The sequence below is a fragment of the Anastrepha ludens genome, chromosome 5 (assembly GCF_028408465.1).
Source record: "Anastrepha ludens isolate Willacy chromosome 5, idAnaLude1.1, whole genome shotgun sequence".
Lineage (NCBI taxonomy): Eukaryota > Metazoa > Arthropoda > Insecta > Diptera > Tephritidae > Anastrepha > Anastrepha ludens.
This window is the reverse complement of record NC_071501.1, coordinates 66,154,514-66,172,860: the sequence shown is the minus strand read 5'-3', so window position 1 is coordinate 66,172,860 and position 18,347 is coordinate 66,154,514. Positions and strand designations below refer to the sequence as shown.

The following is an 18,347-nucleotide window of genomic DNA, read 5'->3' as shown; positions in this document are numbered from 1 at the left end:
ATTTTAAACTTTTCTTCCTCATTTCTTGAAATTGTTGACACCTGATACGCCACAAAAAAAAAAAAAAAAAAAAAATTATACCTCAAACGAACGTGTCAAATGTCAATATTAAAATTTCGATTTATAAGAGATTTTCGTTGGAGATCTTTTATATAATGTTATCTCTCCCATCATATTTATTATAAATTTCTGCACTAAGTCATATTTAGTAGCCCTTTTCAAAAATGGTTATGCTTTCATGAACTTAATGCAGGATTAGGACAACAGCTGATATTTCATAAAGTACTTGTCTTAGAAAAAAAAAACTGTTATACATATATGCATTGGCTATAAAGGTTCTAGTATTTGTTTTTTTTTTTTTAATTTCTGTTGTGCTCATCAGTTTCGTTATTTCAGTGTTAGTGCTTAAGTTAAAAAATATTCATACATATATACAGCTAGTAAGCAGGCATTTCAATTAAGCGAATCAACAATAAGAAGCATAAATACCAAAATGCAAACATGACAAACAAGCAAAGATGAAAAAGAACAGCAAAAATCATAGAATATATACATATTTGCATACAATAAATAACAGAGATATTAAATTTGCGGAAATTTTTTAAAACAAATATTAACAAATAAATTACAAAATGCACTAACCGAGCTGGCTTTAATAACAAAACAAACTGCTTAGGGTGAAAAAGTTGCAAGAAAACGGGACACACACAAAACTTTTTTCTTATCCTTTGTTACATTCAACGTAAAACGTAACAAAACAGCAATGCGAAAAATAACATAGGCGGGGGGACAGAACAATAAAGAGGCAAATTGGTAACTGGAAGACAATTGGTAACTGGCACAAACAAATTATAAAAAAGTAGAATGTGAACTATACAGGACAAGTGAGGGGAAGGGGAACAGAAAGATGTGTAGCGAGGAGCGCGGTGCACGCATGCTCTGGTCCAGGGGAAGTGAACGGAGTGGCGAATGCAGTGTACAAGTATTTACGAATTTAGTTCATATGCTTGTGGTAAGTATGTAGGTATGTAAACATATACGGTGGCTATGTTTGGCGTAGGAGTTTTCATGTGATTGTGGTTGGTTTTGCTAAAATGAAATTTATTGCTTTTATTTCAATGTTATTGTTATGTTTTGTTCTTCTAAATTGCCCAAAATAGCTGAGTTTAGCAAAAACAAATCCAAAAATTCAGACGCACAAACAAAAGTGGGAAATACCATAAACAAACAAAACAAAAACTTTAAAACGAATATGCTAATTAATGTACATATGTATGTATTTATACATATATACATATGTATGTATGTATGTACTATATATTCGTTAATAAATCGTGCGTGAATTGCATAGAGAGCTATCGATGTTGAGAATTGTAGTGCATTTAGTTGTTGTTAACCTGGATAGAAGCTGTAGTAAAACTCTTTCCAATCGTCCAGCCACACTTCAACCAGACGCGCATTATTATGATTGACAATTTCCGTTGTGCCGCCGGGGAAGGTGTACGGCGTAGATTTACGAAAGACATGACCCACACGCGAACAGGGCGCAATCTCGAGCACGCCGCCACACATCCAAACCTAAGCGAAATCAACCAACCATATGGATGAAGCGGACTCAGATGCGCATGCGTAAATATGCAGCCAATTGTTGGAAATAAGCGTAATTACTCGTACGAGTGTTGTTGCATTCACCGCAAACGAATGTAGATTCGTGGTAAAGTGATTTTTACGTTCATATATACGTAGATATATATATATTTTTTTTTATTTTATGAATGAAATTGGGTGTCGTTGTTGTTGTAGTGTTTGTAGTTGTCATTAGTTATAAGCACCATGATTAATATTGTTGTTAGCCAACATAGTAGCAATACACGTTAATTAGTTACGCATTTGTTTAAATAGTTAACATTAGAGCAGGGGAGAGAGTGAGCAAAAGAAAAAAGAGAAAAAAAAAGAAATTATGAAAAATATTTCAACTTTTTTTTCAACGCACGTAATATAACTTTGGTATAAGCTTAAACTAGTTTTTTGTTGAAAAACTGAACGACTTTCTGAAGCAAAAAAAAAAATTACCCAGTTTTCTTAGATTTCGTAATTAGATTATTTTAGAAAGTAGGGGTTCATGAAGCGCGATTTTAGCCCACATACGGCTGGCGTACTATACATACACGCATATATTTAGCAGGCATAGCAATAAATACTTAACGCAGTAGCAAATATACGAAATCTAATAATAAAATATTTGATCAAGTATTAACGGAGCTTTGTTTTATATGGGACTGAGATAAATGGATCTAAATGGGGTTGAAATCTTAAAGCTATAGAAATGTTGTCCATTTTCTCTTTTCAAAGTTCTCAATGCTTTAGAAAATTATGGTTGAAGGCAAGTGGATAATATAAATACAAGGCATAAAAAGGGGAAAAATATACAAATTATTTATATTAGTTATTTGCATTAAAATTTATTTAATTTGAAAACACCTAATGAAAATCAAACCAAATCAAATAAAATTAAATAAAAAATAAATTAAATTGAATTTAGTTAGGTACAACTGAATTGAAGTAAAAAATTTAATTAAATTAAACTTCCACTCCATAAAATTAGGCAAAATTGAATTGAGGTAAATAGAACTAGTTTACGAATTTTCACTTTCAGGTTTTTTTGGGAATATCTCGGAAACCGTTCTTTGAAAAAAAAAATTCATTTTTGGTTTCAGCGACCTCAAATTAGTTTAAAAAACGCCTTTTGCGCGAGGACCATTTTTGGTGTAAACTAGTGTAATTGAATTAATTCAAACTTCCTTTCATTTGTATTGTATGAAATAATTTTTAAATACAGTTCTTTTTTGTATTCCCCTATGGAACTCATATTTACCATAAACTCTAAACTTTATCGACGCTGTATGTTTTTATTTACTTACTAATACTTTAAATTTTGATCACATTCACAACATCAGAAAAAAGTAAAATAGAGTAAATGAGACAACTAATAATCTTTGGTTATAAGCAAAAACCGCCTAAGTCGTGAGTCAATGCCTACTGTATATGCAACTTTGATTTATAAGGTTTTTTTTTATATTTTTATAAAAAACTTACGAAAAGAATTTAGCACGAAAAATCCCGCGAATATTTTAAATACATATAGTGACTTAATTTAGTGAGCGTAAGTGTGTATATAAGTAAAGGGGTTTTCAAAAGACGCGTCTAGATATTCTTTTAAAATAAAACATGTAAGAATTTAGATTTTTTCATGTTTCACTTTTTTTTCAAAATAGAGCTCTTAGCAACTATATTTGAATAATTACATAATTTAAATGCCTACCATGAGCTCGTCTACAGGCTATCATATGAGAATTAAAATTTTTAAGGACTCGCATACACATTATCGCATTGAGTTCAGCAAACGGCCATTTTACACTTATTTAAAATGTAGAAGTCATTTAAAATTGAGCGAAAACTGCAAGTTAAGTGCCTGAGTTCCGACGACATGGCATTTTTAGGCGAAGTGTCTTCGCAAAGCGTGTAAGCAAATATTTATATGTTTTTTGTGTTAATATATGTATAAGTATATTAATGTTAACTTGCTTGAAAATACTTTTCATAATCATAATTTGCCAATTGCTTTTGGGACGATGCTCATGAGTGTCATGTTTCTTTTGACAATCAATGTTGCCAGCAACATTTTTTCGGCATGCCAAATGCATGTTGCAGGGGAAATGTCGCGGCTGCGAACTTAGTACTTGACTTCACTAGTAATATAACTATAAATAGTAATATTGTAATTAAAAGGCACCAGCGACTCGGGCTAACGGCCTGTGTTTTCCTATATGTGTTAATCCTTGAAGCGAATACATATATCTATATATAATTGGCGCGTACGCCCTTTTTGGGTATTTGGCCGAGCTCCTTCTCCTATTTGTGGTGTGCGTCTTGATGTTGTTCCACAAATGGAGGGACCTACAGTTTCAAGCCGGCTCCGAACGGCAGATATTTTTATGAGGAACTTTTTCCTGGCAGAAATACACTCGGAGGTTTGCCATTGTCTGCCGAGAGGCGACCGCTATTAGAAAAATGTTTTTCTTAATTTTGGTGTTTCACCGAGATTCGCCCTGTGATTTCCGAATGGTAGTCGCGCACCAACCCATTCGGCTACCGCGGCCGCGAAGCGAATGTCAATTAAAAAAATGCGAATATTTAGACAGCTCAGTTGTCGTTACAGGGTCTAGCTTTTATTGGACACGGTACTGGGTTGTACATTCTAATTATGAAGTATTTACGAATATACAGAAATTCTTATTATTGCCCATTTGCAGTAGTATTGATCAGTAGATATAAAAAAAAAATTATTTAAAATTGCCGATGTTTGGAGTTTACATTAAATATATAAGAATAATGTACAGGTCGTATTCCTGGGTTTAAACTTTTACAAAGCATTACTTTAATTTATAAGTTTACTTTTGTATGCTTCGTTATAGCATCATTATTATTTATATTATTTCTTTATATTTATACCTATATGATACTTGGCAAATGAATAATATGTAGTAGGTACGGAGGCTATTATATTTAAGATTACATTTCGTGTAACGCTGCGGTACGAGAGAATCTTAAAATTACTCTTAAATCGATAACAAAATACCCTGTGTGACCAGCTTAAAAGTCACGGAATATGTAGATAATTAGAAAAAACACCGCCAGCGAGTCGTCTCAGAAATGCTTTCCCTTCCTAACAGCAGTCTACACGTATGGATGTGTTAGCAACATTAGCTAATAAATAATTTTAGTTAAATTCTATGGATTAGCTACATTTGTGGTATATTCCTGTTCGCCATTTCCAGAATGAAATTCAAATCAATCAAATATTTAGTTCAAGTAAACTGCATACAACAGGAAAAGGTATGCAAACCAAATTGTAGGTTAAAAAAAATCATGTAAATTGCCATTAATTAGCATATTTAGCGGCATACTCGTGAAATGTTCACCTGATAATCCAGTAAAAAGAGACCAAAAAAATAGCCAAGTAAGTAATTTTAGGAGTATGCGAGTTTATGGTTTTATTATGTAAAACCCATCACTGTGAAATTAAGTTTGAGTTTTTAGAACGAATGATATTCATGTACGCTTATGCGCTTCGCTAATGTATTGGTTGCTCCGCTTAGCAGCTCAAAATCATAAGACTAAATAAAGATAGCGGAAAAAACTTATAGACAAAAATGTTTACAAACGAATGCTCTATAAAAAAGCTCTGAAGTATATTTTCCATAAAATCAATAAAAAAAAGTTATTAAGCTTGAAAACAATTCGTCCCTTAATTTTTCGCGTAATTTTGTTTATCACTTTTTTATTATTAATTTTACAATAAAAAGTTTTGAATGAAAGTTGTAGATAATATTATTATCTACAAAAAAAGTATCTTACAAAATTTTCGTTACTCTCGGAATTCACGAGATAAACGCAAAAAACCAGTTGCACCCTTATTTCTAAGATGGCGGCCCGAAAACTCAAACTTAAGTTCACAGTGATGGGTTTTACATAATAAAACCATAAACTCGCATACTCCTAAAATTACTTATTTAAATCTTCTTTTTACTGGACTAAGAAAAAAAACAAAAAAGAAGAGAATATGTGTTGTTTTTTTGATATATCTGTACTTTCTATGTATTGAGTGGTTATTATGTTTTATAGGTTTTATGATTTTTTTTATTAATTATGTTCAAATACAATATAACAGTATATTGTTTATTGACCTAATTTATTTCATTATTGTTTTTATTGGTTTTGTGTAGTTTACGATGAGTCAAATTTGTTTTGAGTGAAGAGGGAAAGAAAGATAAAAATGAGTACAAAATTTATTGACAATTTAGTTAATTGTAAAAAAGCAAAATATTCAATAATATATGATAATTTCAGGGTTTAAATATCCAATTACAGCAAAGTAAAAATTATGCGCTTTTTAATTGAGCCGAGAAACAAAACATATGAGCCAGCCAATAGTGAAAAACACACTACATAAAAGAATATTAATTTATATTATTATTTTTTGTTTAAGAAAAAAGTACCAGAGAAGAAAATTTAAATTGTATTTCTATTATGATAATAAATACCACACATTTTCATTGGCATACTACTTTTTAGGACTTCTGTGCACGCGTTCGTGTAAATTCGCATCGCTTTGCATATTGTCGATCCTACCGCCAATTCTATGTGAATAAATCATTTCCATAAATTACAATGCAGAACTAAAACAAAGTGAGAATATTTACTCAGAAGGAATTCACAATGAGGCCGATTGGTTTGACTAGTTCAACAAATATTTAAATTAAAACTACTTCTTATAACGGCTTTACGCTTATTTGAGTAACAAATTGTTCCGTTAATCAATTATTCAACTAAGCAAAGGTTTTTATTACACAAAATTATAGTTAAGAATAATTTCAAAAACATTAAATTACCGAAGCAACAGGTCATGGCTACTATATCAAGATGTATGTACATACAGTCCAGCTCACTAATTTTATGGATGAAAACGGTTATTAAAGCCAACATATTTGCTCGAAAATAAACATGCATCAAAATATTATTCCATCTGACGGTATTTCGCAGCAATAAAACAGTAGCTGTAATACTGTGGTTGATTTATTGGTTCACCTGAATAGAAAAAATTATAATGTAGGATTTTTTTTTATTTTATTATTTAAAGCTTGTGTTGTTTATAAATTTACAATACGTTGATGAATGGATTTGTAAAAATTCTTTATATAGCCTAATGAAATTTCCGGCCAGGCCGTTTTAATGATTTTGAATTAAAGGGCAGAATTTGATGTAATCCCAAGGTTGTTGCGGGTTTCCTCCGGTGTCAAAGCCATCGCAGTTCTATCATTAGAAGGAATAATATTTTGATTCATGTTTATCTTCGAGCAAAGTACAGCCTTCACGTAAATTATCAGAAAACCTTGTATTACCAGATCAAATAATGTTGCTTTAATAACCGTTTTCTTTCATAAAAATTATTGCTTCTCCTATATATTACGAACGTGGAATAACTTGATTAAAAAAAAAAAATAAGTCTCTAACTCACAAAACAGGTCACTTGCGATCAGATGGTTTCGAAAGGATTTTTAGCCTTATTATATTGAGTCTACTCTGAAGCTATTTCAATATTCGGCTGTATGAATGCTAAAGGCGGTCAATAAAAGCCGAGATTCTTCTTTCTTTTTTTTTCATGGTATTCTATGAGATTTGTTTGTTCATCCATTGAACATTGTCTTCTAACAAAACAATGGATCAGTGTCACACAGAGAGGATAACGTGCCTGCGGTTTCAAGGCAATGATAACAAAGTCTACCTGTGGCGAAACTCGTTCAATCTATGAGCTGTTAGTCAATGTGTAATTCAATTTCATTCTTTGAGAAAGTAAGCAAAAAGTATGTAGCTATTGATAAAAATAATGAAAAGTTATAAAATAGAAATAGATATATATATGCGAGGGTTGTTTGAAAGGTCCGTATAAAGTTATAGAGACGGTAATACTGACGCGTACCGAGGATATGTTTAGTTAATAGCATCCCATGGAAGAACACATACCAAGTTTCAGCCAGATCGGTCGATTTCTTTGTGTTTCGCATTCGGTTGAAATGAGGAAGACGACTTATTCTTATTTTCCATCACGACAACGCACCAGCTAACGTTTCAGGAGTAGTGTTGGCAAAATTAATGGAAATAGGGTTATTTCACATCCCCCTATTCTCCAAACTCTCGGCTCTCTTCAACTACTATTGGTTGCCCAATTTGAAGAAATGGCTGGCGGCGAAAAGATTTTATTCAAACGAGGATTTGATTGCAGAAAAGAAAGACTATTTTTCAGGGTTAGACAAATCCTATTATTTGGAAGGGATCAACAACTAGAACAGCGTTGAATAAAATGTAAAGGGTTTTCCAATAACAGGTGTTTTTGGTGATTGCATTGCGCTATCGAGAGATGATTAACAAATTTTTATGGCCGAAATTGGATGGTATTGATCTGGACAACGTTTATTTTCAACAAGACGGCACTACGTGCCACACAAGCAACGAAACTATTAATATTTTACGGGAAAAGTTTCCGGACCGTGTTATCTCTCGAAGAGGTGATCACAATTGGCCACCGAGATCTTGTTATTTAGCACCTTGTGACTTTTTTCTTTGGGGCCAGAAAGTAAAAGAGAAGGTCTACGCCAATAGCTCGGGGTCGATCAAGACCTCAAAGATGGAATTCGTGAGGCTATCGAGGACATAGGGCAGCCACTTTACAATTCGATTATGGATATGGATATAAATTTCATGAAAAGGATATTGTCCTGTAAGCGTGGTCGTGGTCATTTGTTTGATGTTATTTTCCACTATTAACGGCATACCTTCCTCTTTATAATGAAATAAACATCCGATCATTTATGTTAAAAAATAGCATTTTTCTTTGAATATCAAAATAACACCTCTGTTTGGAAAACCCTTTATAAGCCTAAAAGGAGACTAAGTCGAAAAGTTATTTTTGCACGGAACCTCGTATATACAGTCGTGCCCGGATATAAATAACTAATTATTGCAAGGCCTGTTCACAGTACCCAGGTTCATAAATGCAAGAACTCATTAAAATAAATATGTACATACTCGCTTTTTCTAAGAGTCTTCTTCTTGGAAACTAAAATTGGCTGATAAGAGATAATATTGCGTCTCTTTGTTTATTTCTGAAATTGTTGATGTAGCTTCCCGAGCTTTCGAGTTTTTCAATGATTTTAGATTTTTCTTTAAGGAAGGGAGTTTTCTCGGAGGCATGATGGCCCTATCAATCTATTAGGATTCTGAAACTTTTAAATATTACGAACAGAGTTTTTTTCATCCCCAAACGATTTGTACTCGACCAAAAAGAAAAAAATCAAACGTAAACAATTCAGTTCACTATATCCAGGCGTGACTGTATATATGTATATGTATATGTAAATTGCTTTACAGCTACTATCTGAAATTAAGTCTGCTTTTATGGAAAAGAAGCATAAAACTGCTATATAACTCGTAATTGTCGAAATAGTAGGAAATCGCAAATCTCTTTAATTTTTTGCTTTGGTTTGCAAAAGTGATTTATTTAGAACACGAAATCACAGGGCATAGGGCGCTAACCCTATAATTTTGGTGGTTCCTTGGATAACGAGTTATCGCGATTAAAACACTCAGCCTATACTGTCATTTTAAATCAATTTTCTCTGTATAAAATAAAATGTAGCAAACATTCAAACATGAAAAAAATAAAAAATTAAACACCGCTCATAATTCAATGCGTAAATACTGAGTTCTACCAAACCATACTTGTTCAAATGGCAATACCTGAAGCCAATTGTATGCTTTTATTTAAAACGGCTAAGGGCTAACAATGCAGTTAAAATATATTTTGACTCGTGAAAAATTGCAAATCGGCGATTTTATTTTTTAAATTAAATTTAAGGATTAAGTATTCGAAATGTTCAAAAGTTTGCAAATAATATAACTAAATTGTTTTTTAATAATGCACAGCTTGCAATGTTTTTAAAACGTCGCTGGAGTGACGGTCCTCGGTAGGATATAAATGCCATCCCAGTCGTGGGCTGGATCTTTTTTATTTGGTTAGTGTATTCGTTAGATTCGACCGGTTGCTTTATAAAAAGGTTAGCTGTTATACAAGGTGGCACAAAATTAATCACCTCATCGAAATGTTTATGATTTTAGCATCAATCATATTTGACACTCGTGAACTAGACAGCTGCAGTATCTATACAAACAGACAAACAATAGAGCACGTAAAGGTCAAAAATGAAAGATTTTCAACATCAAAATCATTTTTTCATTTAGAAACAAATTATCCGAAGACATAAAGACATAATTGGATGATTAATTTTGCGCCACCTTGTATTCGATGTATTGCTTTTACTTTACTTAAACTTTACCTTTTAAGACTCGATCACAAATAAGTTTCCGGTGTTTTGAATTAAATTCTTATTAAATTTTCAAATATCATTAGAAAATACAATTCAAATATTTCTCATCTGTGTAATAGTGTAATCGTTAAAATTTTTGTGTTTACGACATCAATTAATAAAATTTATATATTTTGAATTGGAGCAGGAATAAATTATAATTAATGGAATATAAAGTGAGGAAAAAGTTATTATTGAAAAATAGGCACCAAAAGAAAATCAATCGTCATAACATGTAGTGATGAAAAAATTTGTACTTCATTTTTAGTTTGTTAGACAAGTTAAGGTTATATTAGTTAATATATGCAAGTGGTATATATTCCAAATATAAATTAAAAAAATGTGTTTATATTTTATTGGTATTTGGTGATAAGAAGTAGTATTAGTGTTGGTATGAGGTTTTTAGCTTAGAACAAATGTATTGTTGTTGTTGTAGCAGTAGTAGTGGTAGTACTTAGTAAGCATGTGAATGTGAACAAAACACAATTTCGAACCTGAGCTCATTGAATAATAAAATTCACGCCACTCATCCAACCACACTTCGGCTACACGCGCCGCATTGTGCAGCACAATTTTGGACACACCGCCAGGGAATGTATAAGGCGATTTATCACGGAAGACATGACCCACATGTGAGCAGGGTATTATTTCTAAAATGCCGCCACATTGCCATATCTAAAGTGTAGTAGTATAAAAGTCGTTTTAAATCAGTGCCAATATTGAAGCAAAATAATAAAATAAAAACTGAATTTTATTAAAAAAAATTCAATTAAGCGCTCTTCACTGCTAAAATTATACTTAGTTTTCATATTTGCTTTGCTTTGACTAGTTCAGCTAAATTTTATACTGGAAATTAAGCTTTAATATTTTATAAATATTCTTTGTATGTGATGTGTGTGAGTTGTATAGTTTGTTACTTACCCGGAAGGACATTTCTAAATTTTCACCACCCCATATATCCATACCCTCATCGTACGAGCCGATTTCGTAGAAATAATCTTTATCGATTGAAAATAGGCCACCGGCCATGGTGGGCGTGCGGAGCGGCGCTGTGCGATCATTATTTCGACGCTCCATTTCACGTTGAGGAACACGATACCTGTAAGAAGAATGGGAATTGCAAAAAAATATGTACTGAGGAGCGCTTTTGTTTTCTTAGATTTACAAGCTTTTGTGGCAAATATACGGCATCAATCCAGGGGCTTTAGCATTTTATGTAGAAATTTATAAGACATGCGAAGCATCTCTGTTGGTAATTCTAAGGTTACGTGTTTGATTCTGTTTTGCAAAAGAAGTTTCATGAAAATGACCGAAACAACCAATGCAAATTCAGAAATTCCTAATGTTTGCAATAAAAACCGTCTCAAAGAACTATTTAATTTCAATTTAGCGATGTAAAATTTTAGTGTACATACTTTATCGGGTATTGGGCCGAGTTTCTGCAACTCCAAGTTGTAGTGTACGCCTTGGAGTTGTTCTACAAAATAGAGGGACCTATGGTTTTCATGGTAGAAATACACTTTCTTATCATTACTTGTAATCACGCACAAATAATTAGGACACATTTTATTAATAACAACCCGAAATCATTGAGTAAGTAATAATACGCAAGTTTGTAAAAAATGGAGTGATTGTGACTCTATCTTATTACTTACTCAATGGTGATATACACATTTCCAACACCCATAGTATTGAGAAAATATCCCGCAAAATTAAAATTGGATTATTAAAATGTCACACCTTAAGCTGTGTCACACATGGCAAGGAAAGTACCCTTTTAGTTAATTTTGCTGTCAGAAATTTTTTTGCATTCTCTGGTGACTACATGCAGCGATGGGCTTTGTTTTTGTATAATTGGCTTTTCATATAAAAAAAAAAAAGAATTACTAAGCCAGCTGTATAAAATTTCAAACAAATTGATCGTCTGCCGCTCGTAATTTTTGTCATCACCGACAAAAGCTGTTCCCATAAACTCATCAGTGGACGGTCGAAAAATGTTCTCCAATTCTTATATCGAAATCATATTAAACAGAACTGTTTATTAATAAAACATCTGAGTATTAACCAACGGCTCTTAATCCCTTGATTCAATTTTATTTCCAACTTAAGTATTATAAAATAATTTAAACTATCTTAATCCATAATATATGTATACCTACATTTAGCAATAATAAAACGCAAACATTTTATGCAATTTCGAAATAACCTAACTTTTGCGGAAGTGGGTGAAAAAGCAAAATTAAAGTGCGAGTGATGCAATTAAATATAACGATAACAGAGCAAAACGTAAGTTCCTTTGGTCAAACAAAATATTTTCTCCTCAGATAATAATTTTTCTGCTTTCCAACTATTTTCTATACTTTACAACTAGTTTTTATATATGGATCCGTAAAAACAAAAAATAAAATATAAAAACTTTTCATTCATTCAATTTTTTTAATATGTCTTATTAATAATTAAGTAGAGCTATTTCCACCGCACAATTTCCACAGTTTTTTTTTCAACGCTGTACTATATTAATTGAGCCGGCTGTAGCCGAACGGATTGGTGCGTGACTACTATTCGGAATTCGGAGAGAACTAAGGTTCGAATCTCCGTGAAACACCAAAATGAAGAAAATTGTTTTTCTAATAGCGGTCGCCCCTCGGCAGGCAACGGCAAATCTCCGAGTATATTTCTGCCATAAAAAAGCTTCTCATAAAAACCATTTGCAGTTCGGAGCCGGCTTAAAACTGTGGGCCTCTCCATTTGTAACACAACATCAAGACGCACGCCACAACGGACGAGGAGGAGCTCGGCCAAACACCCAAACGGGTTTATATAAGGGTTAATATAATAATTGACCGGTGAGGAAGAAGTTGAATCCACATAACACTTTTTGTTGTTGCTTTACTTGTTTCTTTATATTCTAATTGAAATTTTGATATTCGAACAACCAAATTGTAAAAATAAAATACACTTTCTACGAAAGTGGTGAGGAATAAAAAATCTAATCATACAATCGCAGCATAATTTCAAAAACTAATGTTGGAAAACGTTTACCATGGCAGTGTAAAAAGGAAAAAAGTATGTTTTTTGAAATGATGTAAATAAATGAAAAGTTACTTTCGCAAAATACTTTCCGCTTGATAGATTTTCTGATAATACTTTCTGATGATAAATTTAAAAAATAGCGCGAAAAAGTATGAAATATGATATGCGAAATCGACATACGCATTTTGATTCGAGTAGGACCTATATTAATTTAAGCTCACATATACACAACTGGCCACAACAGAAACTCACTACTATATCGTCTTAGCCTCATTTTTACTTTACCATCTAAAGTTCAACTTCCAATTGAAACCGCCCCACGTCGAATCAGAAGCGGTTATATACTCAAAGGTTTCATCGGAGATCACATCAATGATGGGACACACTACAGTGCGACGATTTTGCACAATTCGCGCTAACAGCGGCTCCAGCCAACCCTCTGCGCATTCACAATGAGCATCCAGGAAAGTGATGACTTCACCCTACAAGCAAATGCAAAAACAAAAGGTAATACGTTAGCGCCATAAACAAATAGACATAGAAAACGTATCTAATCATGTATACCGTCACGTGCTCGGCGCCAAGCAGGCGGGCGCGTATCAAGCCAGAGCGCTTTTCTGTTCGCAGCACAAACGTATGCACCGGTAAATTCGCCACATACTCCTCCAATTTCTTACCTAAATAATCTGTGTGCGATGATAATGTAGTGAAATAAAGGAAAGCGAAGGAATGTTAAATTAAAAAAGGTCTCCTTATTTGCATAAATCGCTCATTTACATACATACAGAAATAGGCACATTGGTTATTTAATTTTTTTCCTTTGTAGGTTATTTTTGCTTACCACGCTCACTGGCATCATCCACAAGGATAATCTCTTTGAGTAGCGTACGTGGCGAGCGATTGATGACACTCCACACGGTGCGGAGCAGCGTTGACCACGCTTCATTGTGGAAAACTATCACAATTGAGGTTGTTGGCAATTTCGATGGATAATGTTTCTTCTTGCAACTGCGAATGCACATACGAATATGGAGTGGTAACAAAAATTAAATTAAATGAAAAAATTGTTTACATTTGTACATAACTATAGTAGACATATGCAGTGAAAACACTCTGCATAGTAATATCAAAATCCAAATGCACCATAGGCATGCATTTGCAACTGTACTTACTTCTCATGTCGCACATCAGTCAGCGAACGATTCAATGAGATCATGTCACTGGCTAGTAAATTGAATTGATTCTCTTTGAACTTCTCCTTCATCAGGTCCTTCATTTCCGGTGGTATTTTTACTGGTTTACCCATTTCGCCCTGCTTGCCCTTTTCCTCCCTTACAGGCGGTGCGGAGTGCCATTTTTTCAATATCGTGGTGCGATATGTCATAGAAATACCGCCACCCGCAAAGCCGCCCGGCCCCTTGCCTCCGCTGCCAGCATCCCCATCCATTTTCTTTTCTGTGTTAATTTCACTGTCATCGACCATATTTTGCTCATCGACGAGCTTTTGTGCATCGGGCAACTGTAAGAGGAAAGAGAGAGTGTTATGAGCATCGAAAAAAGTGGCAATTTATGTATGGAAAATTAAATTTAATAAAACATGGTCCTTTTTACATTTATTATTTTCCCTTTTGATTGTGTGAGAAATACCTTTACAAAGCCGTTTATTAAAACAGACATACGTATGTGCAAATGTTTGTGCTGTCATATGTTCATATAGTATGTGTATATGTAAGCACGCAAGCAACCGCGCTGATGATAAGAAGCTTGAATTAATGCATTCACGGCAATACAGTGTGCATTGACTGATTTAAAAGCGTACGAAATCGATTCATTTAAAATCCTTGACTTTTTTGATTATATATATTATAATGTTATATTTTTATCATAATTTTTCTGCACCAGTTTTTGCAGAAGTAGAGGATTATTTGTAAATTAAAATATTAACAAAAACTTTAAGGAAAACTTCAGAAAATATTAATTACACTGAACAGCACTCGGCTGGGTTTTGGTCAACCCAATTTTGATTAAGAGATTGAGTCATAAGTACAATATTAGTTTCTCAGATTTTTGAAGTTAGCCTCCGAAATCGAGATATTGAACTTCGAAGCTCCAAATTGGGGCGTTAATAAAAAATTACTTAAAAATAATAATATGGCCATAATCCGCCTGAATTTTTGACATTGTCGAATTCCTGACATTTAAAATGCTCCTCGTGTGGAATGATCTGCATTATGAAGGTTGCATAACTTAAGAAATTAGCTCCCGTAAAGACAGAGTTTCTCCACATGAGCGGAGTGCGCACTTTTAAGCAGCTTCTGGGGTAAATACATCGGATATTATGAAGAACAGAAATTTTGCCTTTTCAAACATTTACCCGTTAATAATACCTATTGCCTCAGGCGAAATTCTTTTTAATTGGGTCAATAAACGTCTAAGAAATCATTGGCCGAGATCAATAAGGGACTGCAAACGTTTATTCAAAGCTTCAAAAACATTACAGAACAGGTTTCTTTCGATACTTCAAAAAGCGCTTTGCTGTTGTTAACCAGTTAACAACGAGTATATCTACTTGTCATGACTAAAACGTAGTTTCCATTGGGTATTCAAATTGTAATTGTTGCGAAAAATGAAACATATTCTTAAATTTCAAGATGTTTAGAATAATTTGAGACCATACAGGAATAAAACAAAAAATAAATAAATATATGAAAAATTTGTTATTAATATATTGTAATATATTACTGATGAAGAGAGCGATCCTGAAATTTCAACGGATTCCAGTATAACTCACTTTGAATACAATAATGATAGTAAGATGGAAGATCTGGGTACACACCAATTAAAGGAAATAGAGATCCGTTTAAATTTTCTGCAAAGCCTGGTCTGCAACAAATCGTACCAAGGAGTTTTATAAATAAGTGTAAGTTTTTTATTGAACAATACTTAGATGATAAGCTGTTAAAGTAGAGCAAACGAATTTATGTATAAGCTAATCAATTTTTACAAAACCACCCGAATCTAAGGCCGCACTCAGGAATGAATAAATACTATCTGATTAATAACAATGAGATTATATGCGGTATCGCCCTCTTGATGTTGCAGGGCATTATAAAAAGTCAACATTAAAAGCGGAATCAGATTTTTTAAATAATTGGTACACAATAATTGAGCGAATCACTTCCCCCCAGACCCTGTGTCCTTCGAAATTTAGTGAACCGTTAAGCCTATAATTTATATTACCATAAATTTTTAAATCAAAATAAATGAGCCACACCAGAGGAGCGCCCAAAAATGTGTAATATACTCGTTAAATAATGTTAATCCGTGAGGCTATCGGGGAGCATCATGGTGATTGCGGTTTAACACCCAAATGCGGGAAGAGTTTCTGGACTTCGAGACGGCTAATCTTCGGAATCTTGCTGGAAGATCCAAAGAAAAATGAAGAGAGTACTACTGCTCGACTGCTTCGCAACGCCTTCAAAGATATCCCCCTGGCACACTTTTGCCAAGGTCTTAACCCCTTTTTCGCAAAAATTAAGAGATGTAATGCCTTTAAAATACCCTCCCCACCAAACCATTACGGAGCCTGGATGGTGACTATGCGTGTTTAGAAGTTATAGCATAGATTTTATCGTTTTTCTTATTAAAAACTTCTTCAACAGTAACCGTTTTTTCATATGTGAAAATAATAATTTCATGGCCGTTGACCGCGTGCTACCGAAGAAGCTGCTTACATCTGTCGAGTCTAATTTTCTTCAAGCGCGTTGCCAAAAGATGACCGACGGAAGGCTTTTATGTGGAGATCATCTACAATTAGTTTTGACATGAATCTGATCGATACATTCATTTTCCTGGAAAATATTTTTTGCTTTCTAAGGGGATTTCTGCGAATTTTTTCTCTCACTTCAGATGCTTCGGAAAACGTTCCTCCTTCAGTTTAAAGAATGCGTCTTGATAATTTTCGCAAAGGGAGGAACCTACAGTTGTATGCCGTCTCCGGATGGCAAATGATTTTTTATGAGGAGCTTTTTCATGGTCGAAATATTCTCGGAGTTTTGCCCTTGTTTGCCAAAAGGTGACCGCTATTATATTAGAAAAAAAATTCTATCGATTGGTGTTTCATGCACGTAGATTCGAATTTGGGCACTTCCGCATGGTAGTCACACACCAAACCAATCGGCTACGCATTCAAAATTTATTATAATAATATTTATTAAAACTTAAAATGCAATTAACTACTGTGCGCTTAGAGCCCGAAGCCATGACGTGCGGCATGTGTCATGCAACAAATGACGTTTCTTTAATGTGCACACTACAATATTCTGTGTATGTCTATTTTCATATATCAGCACACCATTATGTATGTGTGCAAGAACACGTATGAGTAAATGCATACATTTGTTGAGCGAACGGTCGTTCATAGTTGGTAGCCGGTCTACGGTTATCGGTCATAGCCGCTTACAATGGAAGCTTTGTCGATGCCGGTGCCGGTGCCGATGTTAGTGCTCGCGCCAACGACGAAAGCAACAAGCTAAACAGTGATCGCCATTCGCACATAAACTACATACTAACAAATTTTGAAATAATTGTTGGCAGACTGAGAGGCGCAAAGTGGCCGTTCGGGCTGATGAATGGGAAACACCACCAATAGTATAGAGACTGCAATTCCAGTAAGCAAGACAACACCGAGTCGGCAAAATTTGCGGGTTTCACACATATTTCATGCTGTTGATGCTATTGCTAAATGTATGAAGGTGACGGCGAACGATGCGTTACGTTGCGTTGTGTTGTGTCTGCCTGTTTGTGCTACAACCAAGTTCAACACTGTAATTTTGATTAAAGGCAAGATTTATTGCATAATTAATTGCACTGCCGGTTGGTTGGCTGCATGCAGTAGACAAACACACAAATACACATACTTATGTATGCATATTGCGGCAAAAACAATAATAATAGTAAGAGACGCCAACTGGCCGCAAGTAAAAGGACAGACTGTATAAACAACAACAAAGTCCGCTACGACGTGTTAATTAAAATGTTATACCCCAGAGCCAGTGCCTCGTTAGCACAACAACAAAAGTATTATATACGAGTCTAAAGCGTTAGCGCATCGGTTTGGGCGGGGGGGTACGTCCTTTGTTGGGTGTTTGACCAAGCCTCTCCTCCAATTTGTGATGCCCGTCTTTATTGTTCCATAAATGAACGGTTTTTGTATGAGAAGGTTTTCCATAGCAGAAATACACTCAGAGGTTTGTCATTGTCTGCCAAGTGGCGACCACTGTTGCAAAAAACGTTTCCCGCCATTTTGGTGTTTCAGTGGATTTTGAACAT

The 18,347-nt window shown here is 34.0% G+C and overlaps 1 protein-coding gene across 5 annotated transcripts in view; it reads right to left on the bottom strand.

Moving 5' to 3' along the window:
• Window positions 1-18,347, bottom strand: part of LOC128865189 (polypeptide N-acetylgalactosaminyltransferase 5) — a 113,526-nt gene that overhangs the window by 10,499 nt on the left and 84,680 nt on the right. For 4 of the 5 annotated variants that reach the window (XM_054105282.1, XM_054105286.1, XM_054105285.1 and 1 more), the window contains exons 3-8: window positions 14,189-14,535; window positions 13,858-14,024; window positions 13,581-13,702; window positions 13,302-13,498; window positions 10,905-11,082; window positions 1,398-1,578 (exon numbers count right to left, since the gene is read on the bottom strand). In XM_054105282.1, coding sequence (XP_053961257.1) covers window positions 1,398-1,578; window positions 10,905-11,082; window positions 13,302-13,498; window positions 13,581-13,702; window positions 13,858-14,024; window positions 14,189-14,535 — 1,192 coding nt within the window. Of the gene's footprint in view, window positions 1-1,397; window positions 1,579-10,477; window positions 10,659-10,904; window positions 11,083-13,301; window positions 13,499-13,580; window positions 13,703-13,857; window positions 14,025-14,188; window positions 14,536-18,347 lie in introns of all 5 variants that reach the window. The other variant, XM_054105284.1, reaches the window with a different exon arrangement.